The sequence below is a fragment of the Schistocerca serialis genome, chromosome 6 (assembly GCF_023864345.2).
Source record: "Schistocerca serialis cubense isolate TAMUIC-IGC-003099 chromosome 6, iqSchSeri2.2, whole genome shotgun sequence".
In the NCBI taxonomy this organism is placed as follows: Eukaryota; Metazoa; Arthropoda; class Insecta; order Orthoptera; family Acrididae; genus Schistocerca; species Schistocerca serialis.
Genome location: NC_064643.1, coordinates 495,357,979 through 495,373,018, shown reverse-complemented (window position 1 = coordinate 495,373,018; position 15,040 = coordinate 495,357,979). Strand labels below are relative to the sequence as shown.

Genomic DNA, 15,040 nt, shown 5'->3' with positions numbered 1-15,040 from the left:
TATATACATTTGTCATTATCAGTATTTTATCTTATAATCAGTATGTACTGTACATATACCTTTTATCTCAAAATGTACCAGATGCAATCGGATACTGTATTACTGATGTAATTTGATGCTGTATTTAAAGTCTTTTTAAAAAAGAAGGTGGAGTTTACACAGTCTCACCTCACTAACATGTTGTGCAGATGCAATTGCAAGAGAATTCTGAAACAGTGGTTTATTATGCTATTAAGTGAGGAGCTGAGAAAAAGTAATGCCACCATCTTATGAGAAAGCATATCCTTGGTACCAAACAAATGTGTACCGACTTTACTTATGTTGTTCTAAAAACTATAGCATTTCTCATTTCACCAGCTATTGATGGCCCTTAAAAATTACGTTCTTTCATTGAAAACATGTGTAGTTAGTAGAATAACATGGTAGAAATGAAGTTTTCCATAATTACCGTATGGAAAAATAGTCTCTTTGTGGTGTGCTATCATTTGCCAAAATCTCATTTTGATATCTCAAACCATTTATGAAATATGAGGAATGTTGTGAATATTTCATTCTGGCTTTATTGCTGGCATGGTGCAATCACAAATGAGTGTGCTGCATCAGATCAGTTTTCTTGAGATTGGTGACAGATAGAGACCACCAACCAAGTCTAAAGAAAACTTAAATATGTTAATTTCATACTCAGCACATATTATGTAATATGCATGAGTCCTAAAATCGAAGCGACTCCTATTTTTCATTGTAAGCGTTTTTGAATTTCGTGTGGTGTCTTACTTCAATGTTAGTATCACAATAACTGTGACCATTAATGAAATGATGGGCACATTATAATGAACCTGACATATAAAGCTACAAGTAAGCCAAAAATAGTTTCTACAAAATTGTTTGAGAAAGATTGGAGGACGTTCAGGTTGATTCTATCATTGCCAACAGGCCAAAAGGTGGCTAACGCTTGTCTGCCTCCCCTTCTGACAAAATAAGTGAACATACCCAGCTCTTTGGATGAAAACTGGTCACTGAGCATCGTCCACTATATCCTGTGGGGCATATACCACAGGGGCCTTATATAGACCTACAATAATTATTTTCCCTCAACTGTAGTTAATTTCTACTAGTTCTATTATACCCTCTATACTGAAAGTACATACATCTCTTGCATTGTAGTTACTATCTCTCACAGAAAAGATTGCCGATGCACCACCTCCCTTTAGTATTCCCCTTATAGATGACTGCTTCATCTGTATTATTGTGACTGTTTTCACCCTGTAATCACTATTCATTCTGTTTTTAGATGGAGCTCCAAGATTTCTATCAGAGGCCTCCATAGCATTTTTCATGACTGACAAATCTTCAAACCGAGACTATGAAGCCTCTGTGGGATATAATGAGCATGCTGTTGAGCCTGCAGTGGACGTACGATCATTTTTTCCTGAAACTTGGTTATGGGAAATATTCCATGTGGGGTAAGTTGAAAGTTGGTTATGTGTTCTGTACTTCATTTTCACAACGTAGTATAATATGATATGACTCATTTTACAGGTTATTGACACAATTAATTTTTAACTATGGATGTGTTTTGCAATAGTTTTTATACTTACTGTATTAATTGGAACCAAAATTACTTCCTTTCATCACTCAGACAAAATAAAGGGAATGTCTACATAACATCAACAATTGCAGAATAATATCCCAGAATCTGCCAACCAATTAAATAAAATGAAAAACACATTCAGTATATAATGCAGTAATAGTTATAAAAAAATCTGAATGCACTGGTATTAATATTTTTCTGAAAATAAACTACAATCAGAAACAAAATACTAACATTCTAACTGTCAATAAGCATCTTGTTATTGAATGTATTCTGAAGTGGACTGGGAATTTCATACATTTACCTACTTCACAAAAATAAATGAACTCGTAAATTGATTTTGGGAAATAGCTAAAATGAATGGAAATTTGTACGGACTACATTAGCTCTACATACATCTGTATGCACACAAATACAGCATATGACCACAGAATTTCTTCTGTAATTGTATAAAGCCACAATTAGAGGACCAGCATTTGAAGCTGACTGCTGAACTATTTTACTGCTGCCAAGACACGTTGCACGTAAGGACCACGAAGATAAGGTATGAGAAAATAGGGCTCATACAGAGGTATATAGACAGTTGTTTCTCCCTCATTCTACCTGCGAGTGGTACAAGGAAGGAAATAACAAGTAGTGGTACAGGGTACGCTCCACCACACATAATATCTATGCAGATGTAGATGCAGATGTAAATTAAAGTGATCTTACACGTAATCCTTAATACAGTCCACAAATACATAACTCATGTGTATACCAGGCAGTCAGTTCATAAGGCCTTTGTGATTGACCAGTTTTGTTCTGTACCCTGCTTATAATGAAGGAAAATAAAGTGATTGTACTTTGCTGTCCGCCCCGATAGCTGAGTGGTCAGCTTGACGGATTGCCATCCTACGGGCCCAGGTTTGATTCCCGGCTGGGTCAGAGATTTTCTCCGCTCAGGGACTGGGTGTTGCGTTGTCTTCATCATCATTTCATCCCCATCTGGCGTGCAGGTCACCCAGTGTGGTGTCGAATGTAATAAGACCTGCACCAAGCCGGCCAGACCTGCCCCGCAAGGGGCCTCCTGGCCAATGTTGCCAAATGCTCATTTCATTTCCATTGTACTTTGCTCAGAATTGCTTTATAATTAAAATCATAATGAGTAAGTTAATCATTAACATCACCCGACTCAACTGATATCTCTACATATGATGTAGTATTTGCTTACGTTCATCTTGTGTTTATAATCGTGTAGTGGCTGTCCAGTTCAAAAATGGTTCAAATGGCTCTGAGGACTATGGGACTTAACTTCTGAGGTCATCAGTCCCCTAGAACATAGAACTACTCAAACCTAACTAACCTAAGGACATCACACACATCCATGCCTGAGGCAGGATTCGAACCTGCAACCGTAGCGGTGACGTGGTTCCAGACTCAAGCACCTAGAACTGCTCGGCCACCCCGGTTGGCCCCTGTCCAGTGCATCATTCCCATTGCTTCACAAGATGGATCTCATGTACCTTCATTGAACTGTGTCAGTGTATTCATCCTATATCGGCACCATCTACTGTACAAAAAATCTACTTGTGTGTTCTAGCCATTCAGGTCATGTCAACAGATAGCTTTACATTATGAATTCTACAATTGCCATTGCATCACTTGTTCTGCAACATAAAGGGAAATAATATATTAATTTCAGGACACAAAATTTAAATTGTTAGAAATCTAAAACAGCATTAATAACCCAACAGTTATTCTTGCAACTGTCTCCTGTTGCACAATTTTCCAAGAGCGTGATGAAAGGATGTCACCAAATGAAACATCTATGGTTAAAATCTTACATCAAACCACAAACATTTCCATTATACCACACTGATTTAACCATTTATTCTGTAGGAATCCTCTACATATTCCCACTCCATACAACTACTGAGTTTCTTGTAAACTTCTTGACTGCAAGGCTCTGAGCACTTTTATGAAAAGAATTGGATGCACATCACCATGTGGATTTAGTTTTTGAGTAGTTAACTTAGTGGCCTTAGCCAACACAGCCATCACAATCGCACTCCATGCTATTTCCTGAATGACTTCCTACACCTCCTCTTTTCTTATCAATATTTTCAATCGTACTTCTACTAGTTTTTGAGTAGTTAACTTAATGGCCTTAGCCAACACAGCCACCACAATCACACTCCCTGCTATTTCCTGAATGACTTCCTGCATCTCCTCTTCTCTTATCAATATTTTGAACCCTACTTCTACAACTACATAAACTATGCTGTATTTCTTGCCACTTTGCTACCTTCTTGATACAGTCCCTTGTCTCTCTAGATATTACATGCTCCATGAGGTGCACATTTGCCTTGGATTTTTATCATTTGGGGGACATTTATCCAATGAGATAATGCTTGTATAATAATTATTTAAGTAAAAAAAAAGGTTTTTGATATGTTTTTCAAATGGACTGAAAAGTAAAAAAAAAGTATTTTCTCCTAGCTCCATACAGATTGCTAACCCCATATAGATAGTACTGAAAACATGTGCTTCTGAATTTTTAATAGCTATGACAATACTTGTAAAATTTAAAATGACAAATGTGGAGCACATGTAACTGATAATTCATGCATGAATAGTTCACCTAAGTCACTAACTGTTTTATTGCACTGCAAATGGTCTACATCTACATCTACATTTATACTCCACAAGCCACCCAACGGTGTGTGGCGGAGGGCACTTTACATGCCACTGTCATTACCTCCCTTTTCTGTTCCAGTAGCGTATGGTTCGCGGGAAGAACAACTGTCTAAAAGCCTACGTGCATGCTCGAATCTCTCTAATTTTACATTCGTGATCTCCTCAGGAGGTATAAGTAGGGGGAAGCAATGTATTCGATACCTTATCCAGAAATGCACCCTCTCGAAAACTGGCGAGCAAGCTACACTGCGATGCAGAGCACCTCTCTTGCAGAGTCTGCCACTTGAGTTTGCTAAACATCTCCGTAACGCTATCACGGTTACCAAATAACCCTGTGATGAAACACACCGCTTTTCTTTGGATCTTCTCTATCTCCTCCGTCAACCGCATCTGGTACGGATCCCACACTGATGACTGCAAGTGTTTTGTAAGCCACCTCCTTTGTTGATGGACTACATTTTCTAAGGACTCTCCCAATGAATCTCAACCTGGTACCCACCTTACCAACAATTAATTTTGTATGATCATTCCACTTCAAATCATTCCGCATGCATACTCCCAGATATTTTACAGAAGTAACTGCTACCAGTGTTTGTCCCGCTATCATATAATCATACAATAAAGGATCCTTCTTTCTATGTATTCACAATACATTACATTTGTCTATGTTAAGGGTCAGTTGCCACTCCCTGCACCAAGTGCCTATCCGCTGCAGATCTTCCTGCATTTCGCTACAATTTTCTAATGCTGCAACTTCTCTGTATACTACAGCATCATCCGCGAAAAGCCACATGGAACTTCCGACACTATCTACTAGGTCATTTATATATATTGTGAAAAGCAATGGTCCCATAACACTCCCCTGTGGCATGCCAGAGGTTACTTTAACGTCTTTAGACATCTCTCCATTGATAACAACATGCTGTGTTCTGTTTGCTAAAAATTCTTCAATCCAGCCACACAGCTGGTATGATATTCCGTAGGCTCTTACTTTGGTTATTAGGTGACAGTGCAGAACTGTATCGAACGCCTTCTGGAAGTCAAGGAAAATAGCATCTACCTGGGAGCCTGTATCTAATATTTGCTGGGTCTCATGAACAAATAAAGCGAGTTGGGTCTCACACGATCGCTGTTTCTGGAATCCATGTTGATTCCTACAGAGTACATTCTGGGATTCCAAGAATGACATGATATTCGAGCAAAAAACATGTTCTAAAATTCTACAACAGATCGACGTCAGAGATATAGGTCTATAGTTTTGCGCATCTGCTCGACAACTCTTCTTGAAGACTGGGACTACCTATGCTCTTTTCCAATCATTTGGAAACCTCTGTTCTTCTACAGACTTGCGGTACACAGCTGTTAGAAGGGGGGCAAGTTCTTTCGCGTACTCTGTGTAGAATCAAATTGGTATCCCGTCAGGTCCAGTGGACTTTCCTCTGTTGAGTGATTCCAGTTGCTTTTCTATTCCTTGTACACTTATTTCGGTGTCAGCCATTTTTTCGTTTGTGTGAGGATTTAGAGAAGGAACTGCAGTGCGGTCTTCCTCTGTGAAACAGCTTTGGAAAAAGGTGTTTAGTATTTCAGCTTTATGCGTGTCATCCTCTGTTTCAATACCATCATCATCCCAGAGTGTCTGGACATGCTGTTTTGAGCCACTTACTGATTTAACGTAAGACCAGAACTTCCTAGGATTTTCTGTCAAGTTGGTACATAGAATTTTACTTTCGAATTCACTGAACGCTACACACATAGCCCTCCTTACGTTAACTTTGAAATCGTTTAGCTTCTGTTTGTCTGAGAGGTTTTGGCTGCGTTGAAACTTGGAGTGAAGCTCTCTTTGCTTTTGCAGTAGTTTCCTAACTTTGTTGTTGAACCACGGTGGGTTTTTCCCGTCCCTCACAGTTTTACTCGGCATGTACCTGTCTAAAACGCATTTTACGATTGCCTTGAACTTTTTTCATAAACACTCAACATTGTCAGTGTCGGAACAGAAATTTTCGTTTTGATCTGTTAGGTAGTCTGAAATCTGCCTTCTATTACACTTGCTAAACAGATAAACCTTCCTCCCTTTTTTTATATTCCTATTAACTTCCATATTCAGGGATGCTGCAATGGCCTTATCATCACTGATTCCCTGTTCTGCACTTACAGAGTCGAAAAGTTCGGGTCTGTTTGTTATCAGTAGGTCCAAGATGTTATCTCCACGAGTCGCTTCTCTGTTTAATTGCTCCAGGTAATTTTCGGGTAGTGCACTCAGCATAATGTCACTCGATGCTCTGTCCCTACCACCCGTCCTAAACATCTGAGTGTCCCAATCTATATCTGGTAAATTGAAATCTCCACCTAAGACTATAACATGTTGAGAAAATTTATGTGAAATGTATTCCAAATTTTCTCTCAGTTGTTCTGCCACTAATACTGCTGAGTCGGGAGGTCGGCAAAAGGAGCCAATTATTAACCTAGCTCGGTTGTTGAGTGTAACCTCCACCCATAATAATTCACAGGAACTATCCACTTCTACTTCACTACAGGATAAACTACTACTAACAGTGACAAACGCGCCACCACCAGTCGCATGCAATCTATCCTTTCTAAACACCGTCTGTGCCTTTGTAAAAATTTCGGCAGAATTTATCTCTGGCTTCAGCCAGCTTTCTGTACCGATAACGATTTCAGCTTCAGTGCTTTCTATCAGCACTTGAAGTTCTGGTACTTTACCAATGCAGCTTCGACAGTTTACAATTACAATACTGATTGCTGCTTGGTCCCTGCATGTCCTGACTTTGCCCTGCACCCTTTGAAGCTGTTGCCCTTTCTGTACTTGCCCGAGGCCATCTAACCTAAAAAACCGCCCAGTCCATGCCACACAACCCCTGCTACCCGTGTAGCTGCTTGCTGCGTGTAGTGGACTCCTGACCTATCCAGTGGAACCTGAAACCCCACCACCCTATAGCGCAAGTCGAGGAATCTGCAGCCCACACGGTCGCAGAACCGTCTCAGCCTCTGATTCAGACCCTCCACTCGGCTCTGTACCAATGGTCCGCAGTCAGTCCTATCAATGATGCTGCAGACGGTGAGCTCTGCTTTCATCCCACTAGTGAGACTGGCAGTCTTCACCAAATCAGATAGCCGCCAGAAGCCAGAGAGGATTTCCTCCGATCCTTAGCGACACACATCATTGGTGCCGACATGAGTGACCACCTGCAGATGGGTGCACCCTGTACTCTTCATGGCATCCGGAAGGACCCATTCCACATCTGGAATGACTCCCCCCGGTATACACACAGAGTGCACATTGGTTTTCTTCCCCTCTCTTGCTGCCATATCCCTAAGGGCCCCATTACGCGCCTAATGTTGGAGCTCCCATCTACCAGTAAGCCCATCCTCTGCGACCGCCCGGATCTTGCAGACTGAGGGGCAACCTCTGGAACAGGACAAGCAGCCATGTCCGGCCAAAGATCAGTATGAACTATTGTGCAATTTTTCTCAATGAAAGCAACTCTCTGCACACATGACTGTCTATTGCATGTGCCTCATGATTTTCATTTCAAATTGTTCAAGTATTGTCATAGCCACAAAAAATTCACAAGCAAAAATTTTCTATGCAGGGTTAGGAACTTATATGGGGCTAGGAGAAATTACTTTGACGTTTTAGTCCAGATTAAAGATGTCACAGGGCTGCCACAGGCTACTTAAATGCCACTATTTGCAACTATTTTTTAGCAAAGGTGACTATTGTGGCTATTTTTAATGAGAAGTGCCAAAAATGCAGCTATTTTGGAGAACCAGGTGACTATTTTTTTCCATAATGTTCATTGTTTTTATTCAAGGATAATGTTTGTGTATAGTTCATTTCTGCCTAGACATGACTTTGCAAAGTTTCATACTACTTTGGGTGATGACATCATCTTGTAATGTCTTTGGCTGGATAACTTACACACAGTGATCTCTGATATTAGAGATCACTGTTAATATGCCACATTTCGCCTGTTACATAAAGTGGCCACACAGCCACCATGCTTACCAAGTACCAATCACTGCATGGACTGTTTCCCTATTCCTGCCACCTTTTGCAAGGGTTGAGGTTAGATGGAAAATATAAAACAGAACTTTGCTTATGTGGTTATGTACAGCACGTATTGTATGTGTTATATAAAGCAAATTTGGAAGCAGGTAACGTGAGAAGTTCTGACATAAGCTCTGATACAAAAGAGAGACAAAAACAGGAAGTTTGATAAAATTGTAGAAAACTGAATGGAATGAACAAGATACATGATGGGCGAATTGGAACATGAACAACAAACAAAACCACTAGGATGATTTCTTATTTAAATAATTTTTAACAGTTGTTTTTGTAGTAATGTACTTGAATGAAAATACATGTTATTTGGTTTTGTATATGTAGAACTAATACTTAATTACATTTGTATATTCTCGTATTGCAGGAATGATGGTGTTCGGTCTGTTAAGCGGCAACTTCCTCATACCATCACTGAGTGGACCAGCAATGTTGTTTGTCTTTCTCCTGACAAAGGAATTGGAGTTGCTCCAACAACAAATATTACTACCTTCCAGCCATTTTTTCTTGATTATATCGTACCTTACTCTGCTAAACGTGGTGAGATAGTAGTTCTCAAAGTCGTTCTTTTCAACTTCCTTTCGTATAGCATTCCAGTAAGTATACTCTTGGCTCTTTTATTTTGCCTACATTCTAAATCTTGCACAATATATTTATGACAATATTATGAAAAGGGTAGTTGCTACTCACTATACGACAGAGATGCTGAGTCGCAGATAGACACACACACACACAAATGACCATAGTCACTGGCAGCTGCAGCCAGACTAGTAGTCTGGCTTCAGCTGCCAGAGACTGTGGTTGTGTGTGTGTGTGTGTGTGTGTGTCTAGCTTATTTTGTGACAGTCTTTTTTTTTTTTTTTTTTTTTTTTTTTTTTTTTTTTTTTTTTTTTTTTTTTTTTTTTTTTTTTTTTTTTGTGCCTATCTGTGACTCGGTGTCTCCACTATATGGTAAGTAGCAACTATTCCTTACATAATATTGTTACAATCCATCCTGGATTTCCCATCGTTTGAGATTATATTTATAGCTTGTTATGAATGTTATTGATTTTGTTTAATAATCCGTCTTTACTTTTCATTTTATAACTTATCTTCTGGGTCTGCAGCTTGTACAACATCATAATATGACATCTTCTTTATACTTTTGACAAAATTAGTAGGAAACTGTTTATTTTTTGCTGCTTACGTAAGTTTGTGACAAGCTTGTTTTGGAATATGTGCCATTATCAGCTGGTCCTCTAGACGGAGTGATGTCCACAAATAATTTTGGAACATAAGTTCTTTCATGTTCTATGTTGTTAACATATTCACATGTTTACTTTGTCTAGGTAAAGTGGGATCCATAAATTTTTTATGTACTATGTTGTTAACATAGATCTCACATTTCCTTTCTATAGAAATGTTTTGTTATTTTCTGACAGTTGCAAAATGACAGATTGTTCCAATAATGCTGTATGTTTATGAAAAACATAAAGCATCATTAGAATGATCTGTTATTTGCTTTCAGATTGTTTGAAAAACATGAAACATCATGGGAACAATCTGTCATTTTACAGCTGTCAAAAAGCAGCACAAAATTTCTAAATAAAATCAATAAGTGACATGTGTTAACAACTTAAATTCCAATACTTTATGTATGTCACTCATCTGATGAACAATTGATAATGGCACATATCCTGAAATAAACTTGTCATAAATTTATTTAATCAACAAGAAATAAACAATTTGCAGCTAATTTTGTCAAAAGTTTAAAGAAGATTTCATTTTTTTCTCAAACATCTACCATCTTTGACTAAAGCAGTCTCTCTTTGACCTCCTAGTTTCTTATTACAAAGTGATCCTCTCTTAGCCTGGATTCTTAGCGATCTGACACCCCGTCCCCCACACCTACCCTCTCTCCATGGCCTGTGCCCTGTCCAACCTCCTTCAATCAAGACCTCAACATCTCTCTCCTTCCTGTAGAGGAAAACTGTGGTTTCAAAAGCCAGGAGTCCTTCTATCTAATGTCATGTTTTGCAATGGAGTCAGCTGTATTATGCAATGTGTGTGTCTGTGTGTGTGTGTGTGTGTGTGTGTGTGTGTGTGTGTGTGTGTGTGTGTGTGTGTGTGTGTGTGTGTTTACTAGTGGGGAGCAGAAGCAAATGAGGCAATTTTCATGTGGCAAAAAAGATTCCTTTATTAATCTTGTACAGAGTACAGCATTACTTATGGCCCATGTCCAGCAGATAGGATGGACACTGAACCCATGTCATGGGCAGTGGTGTGCAGTTATGATTCTGACCACAGCATGTCTTGGAGTGAAGCTTTCTTGCTGGACAAGTAGCCCTCCAGCAACTGACACTAAATCAATGCTGACAATGCAGACATATCTCATGGCACACAATGGGTGGATGTTAGTGATGGCCTGCCCAGGAGTGGCTGCCAGTAAAGGTGGTATAATCCAGAGGACAAACAGGGTCCCCATTGCCAAGCTGGTAGCATCAGCTGACAGCAGTTGCTAAGCGGGCAGTGGCTAGTAAGCTCCTAGTTCGACCCTCAGGCCCCAACAGTGCTAGATGCACGACTGTATGGGAATCTTTCTTGTTGAATGATGTTGACTGATGTTGATGACAGCCCCAGCAGATGGTAACTGACCAATGGTGGTTTCTCAGGCTCGTTGGTAGTAGCCAACTTTTCAGTGGTTCCAAATTCAATGGCCTTTTCTTGCTGGGCATGTGGTATTCATATGAGGTGGAATCCAAAATCTTGAGGACTGGTGCTGCCATCTGGAAAGTAGGAGTAGTAGATCTTTGCACCACTAGGTGCCAAGAGCTGCATATCTGATGAGTTAGTGTGTGGAGTGGCATTCAGCTGGGAGGATGTGTTGCGTGTCCACAGTGATTTCTGTAATACTCTGTGTTTGGTGTGTGGTAATTTTATGATGGATCCACAAACAGAACAGTGCATTTGAATAAAATTCTGTGCAAATCTTGGGAAATGTGCTACAGAGACCGTTGCAATGATTCAACAAGTGTTTGGGGGACAGAGCATGAGCTGTACGCTTGTGTTTGAGTGGCTCTCCAAGACCCAAAAAAGTGAGACAGGTGAAGACCAAAGCGAAGAGCATGATCATTATTTTCTTTCATACCAAGGGAATTGTGCACAAAGAATTCATCCCACCCTACCAAACAGTGATGTTTTGCGATGGCTCCGTGAAAACATGCGGCGACAATGGCCCAAACTTTGGCATCGAGGGAACTGGCTGCTGCATTACAACAATGCACCCTGTCACACATCCTTGGTCACCAGTACCTTTTTGGAAAAAAAAAAAAACAATGCAGCGGGTGTACCCCACCCAGATTTGGCACCTTGAAACTTGGCGCTATTCCCAAAACTGAAACTCAACTTGAAAGGCCGTTGGTTCAACACTCTAGAAAGGATTCAAGAAGCATTGCTGGCAGTGATAAACACCCTCAAAGAACAAGACTTCCAGAAAATGTTTGACCAGTGGCAGAAGTGCTGGGACCGGTGTGTACGTGTGGATGGGAACTACTTCGAGGGTGATGGCGACCGTTAGTCCAAAGGTAATGTTTTCAACAGATGGCAGCAACAGTCCTGAAAATTTTGGATAGCACATCGTGCATGCCCTGACCCGGGCTTTTTTTGTATACTTTTCAGGTATCACATAATCACCTTATTCCATTGGTGAAGTGTCATCTTTGATTTCAGTAAAACTGCTGGTTGCTGAATGATGGTCTTACCAATCTACTGGAGCCAAAACAGGGTGGCATAATGCTGATACAGCTGCTTATAGCAGTCTGTGGCAGTTGTGTGGTCATCAGGTGGAGACCTGTAAGAGCTGCCTAGCAGTGTGACAGGTTGCAATGGCTGAACTTGTAGTATAATTCTGGAGATGACTTCACTTGCAGTGGTGTCTTTTACAAAATACCCTTAAGAAATCCAGCACTATTAGTTCCATTTACATAAAAGGTTTAGCATGCAGTACCAGTACCATTTCTGCTTTTCTTAATCTTGTAATTTTTATTTTTTAGTAATAATAATAATAATTATTATTATTATTATTAATGTTATTGTTGTAATTATGTTTATTTCTTTCCCTGGATAACATATGTAATTGCAACATAATGGTGAAACACTTTTATATGCCATAGTCTCTGTAGGGGTTGGATATATGATTGATTTCTATTTGGGAACTTCTTTGTGATTTTTTGAGTTTAATGTGCAATGTTAAATTTTCATAACTTTCTGACTTTGATTAATTCTCTTCATCTGTCTTTCAATTTTATTACTATTTCTTACTCTTAATATTATTAACAAATGAAGCATATGACATTACTACTTTGCTCCTTTACATTTCTATATTTGATTCAATCTTACCACAATTTTTTATGAAAATATTAATCTTAATGAAAATATTTGGTTCTGTACTGCATAAAATGAATAATAATGTGTTGCTTCCCCATTAACCATTAAAATAAGATCTGTTTGTTTCCAGATAAAACTGCAGGTCTCTCATACCAATGATGTTGAGTTATTATCCAATAGTTCAGTGACTGGTTCTTGTATAAATGCACGTAGCACTTTCACACATGAATATCGGATTCGAGCAAGTAATATTGGCTATCTAAATATTACAGTCACTGCGGAAACAGATCCCACATATCCAGAAATGTGTGGACCAGAATTCTTGTTCAACAGAAGGTAATCAAGCAACAAGCAGTTTTTCTTTTACTACCAGGTTACACATTTCCTCAGTGGAAATAAGTTACAATAATTAGTGACTCCAGGACAAATGTCTTTGAGAACAGTTTACAATAGATGACTAGGGATGAAATTTACAATGAATGCCACACTAATATAAAATTTATTCTCTTCCATGATAAATTCATATCATTATTTGAAAACAGCATTCCACATAAACTAATCAGAGAGAACATTAAACATCCTTATAAAAGACTGTGGGCCACTAGAGGGATTAAAATATCTTGTGAAAGGAAAAGGGAAACTTATCTGTGGTAAAAAGAGGTAGAGATTCTGTAGTCGTTGCTTATTGCAAAAACTGTTCAAAATTACTAAGAAATGTTATTAAATATCAAGGAACATATGTATTATGTCAGAAATCAGTAATTATGACAACAGACTTAAGGCTGTATGGAATGTAGTGAAAAGAGATAGAGCACAATCAGCCACAGAACAGGATAACATCACTAATGAGATGAATGGAAGGGCCATAAATAATGAGTCATAGGTAGCAAATATATTTAATAATCATTTCTTAAGTATAGTAGAAAGTACTGGGACAAATAGTTCGAGAGAACAATCACAGCAGTATGTTGAAAAAGAAACACTCATACACTCCTGGAAATGGAAAAAAGAACACATTGACACCGGTGTGTCAGACCCACCATACTTGCTCCGGACACTGCGAGAGGGCTGTACAAGCAATGATCACACGCACGGCACAGCGGACACACCAGGAACCATGGTGTTGGCCGTCGAATGGCGCTAGCTGCGCAGCATTTGTGCACCGCCGCCGTCAGTGTCAGCCAGTTTGCTGTGGCATACGGAGCTCCATCGCAGTCTTTAACACTGGTAGCATGCCGCGACAGCGTGGACGTGAACCGTATGTGCAGTTGACGGACCTTGAGCGAGGGCATATAGTGGGCATGCGGGAGGCCGGATGGACGTACCGCCGAATTGCTCAACACGTGGGGCATGAGGTCTCCACAGTACATCGATGTTGTCGCCAGTGGTCGGCGGAAGGTGCACGTGCCCGTCGACCTGGGACCGGACCGCAACGACGCACGGATGCACGCCAAGACCGTAGGATCCTACGCAGTGCTGTAGGGGACCGCACCGCCACTTCCCAGCAAATTAGGGACACTGTTGCTCTTGGGGTATCGGCGAGGACCATTCGCAACCGTCTCCATGAAGCTGGGCTACGGTCCCGCACACCGTTAGGCCGTCTTCCGCTCACGCCCCAACATCGTGCAGCCCGCCTCCAGTGGTGTCGCGACAGGCGTGAATGGAGGGACAAATGGAGACGTGTCGTCTTCAGCGATGAGAGTCGATTCTGCCTTGGTGCCAATGATGGTCGTATGCGTGTTTGGCGCCGTGCAGGTGAGCGCCACAATCAGGACTGCATACGACCGAGGCACACAGGGCCAACACCCGGCATCATGGTGTGGGGAGCGATCTCCTACACTGGCCGTACACCACTGGTGATCGTCGAGGGGACACTGAATAGTGCACGGTACATCCAAACCGTCATCGAACCCATCATTCTACCATTCCTAGACCGGCAAGGGAACTTGCTGTTCCAACAGGACAATGCACGTCCGCATGTATCCCGTGCCACCCAACGTGCTCTAGAAGGTGTAAGTCAACTACCCTGGCCAGCAAGATCTCCGGATCTGTCCCCCATTGAGCATGTTTGGGACTGGATGAAGCGTCGTCTCACGCGGTCTGCACGTCCAGCACGAACGCTGGTCCAACTGAGGCGCCAGGTGGAAATGGCATGGCAAGCCGTTCCACAGGACTACATCCAGCATCTCTACGATTGTCTCCATGGGAGAATAGCAGCCTGCATTGCTGCGAAAGGTGGATATACACTGTACTAGTGCCGACATTGTGCATGCTCTGTTGCCTGTGTCTATGTGCCTGTGGTTCTGTCAGTGTGATCATGTGATGTA

The 15,040-nt window shown here is 40.7% G+C and overlaps 1 protein-coding gene across 2 annotated transcripts in view; it reads left to right on the top strand.

Moving 5' to 3' along the window:
• LOC126484536 (murinoglobulin-1-like) overlaps positions 1-15,040 on the top strand; it is a 291,073-nt gene that overhangs the window by 126,210 nt on the left and 149,823 nt on the right. For both annotated transcript variants that reach the window (XM_050108083.1, XM_050108084.1), the window contains 3 exons: positions 1,292-1,463; positions 8,716-8,944; positions 12,844-13,049. In XM_050108083.1, coding sequence (XP_049964040.1) covers positions 1,292-1,463; positions 8,716-8,944; positions 12,844-13,049 — 607 coding nt within the window. The remainder of the gene's footprint in view (positions 1-1,291; positions 1,464-8,715; positions 8,945-12,843; positions 13,050-15,040) is intronic.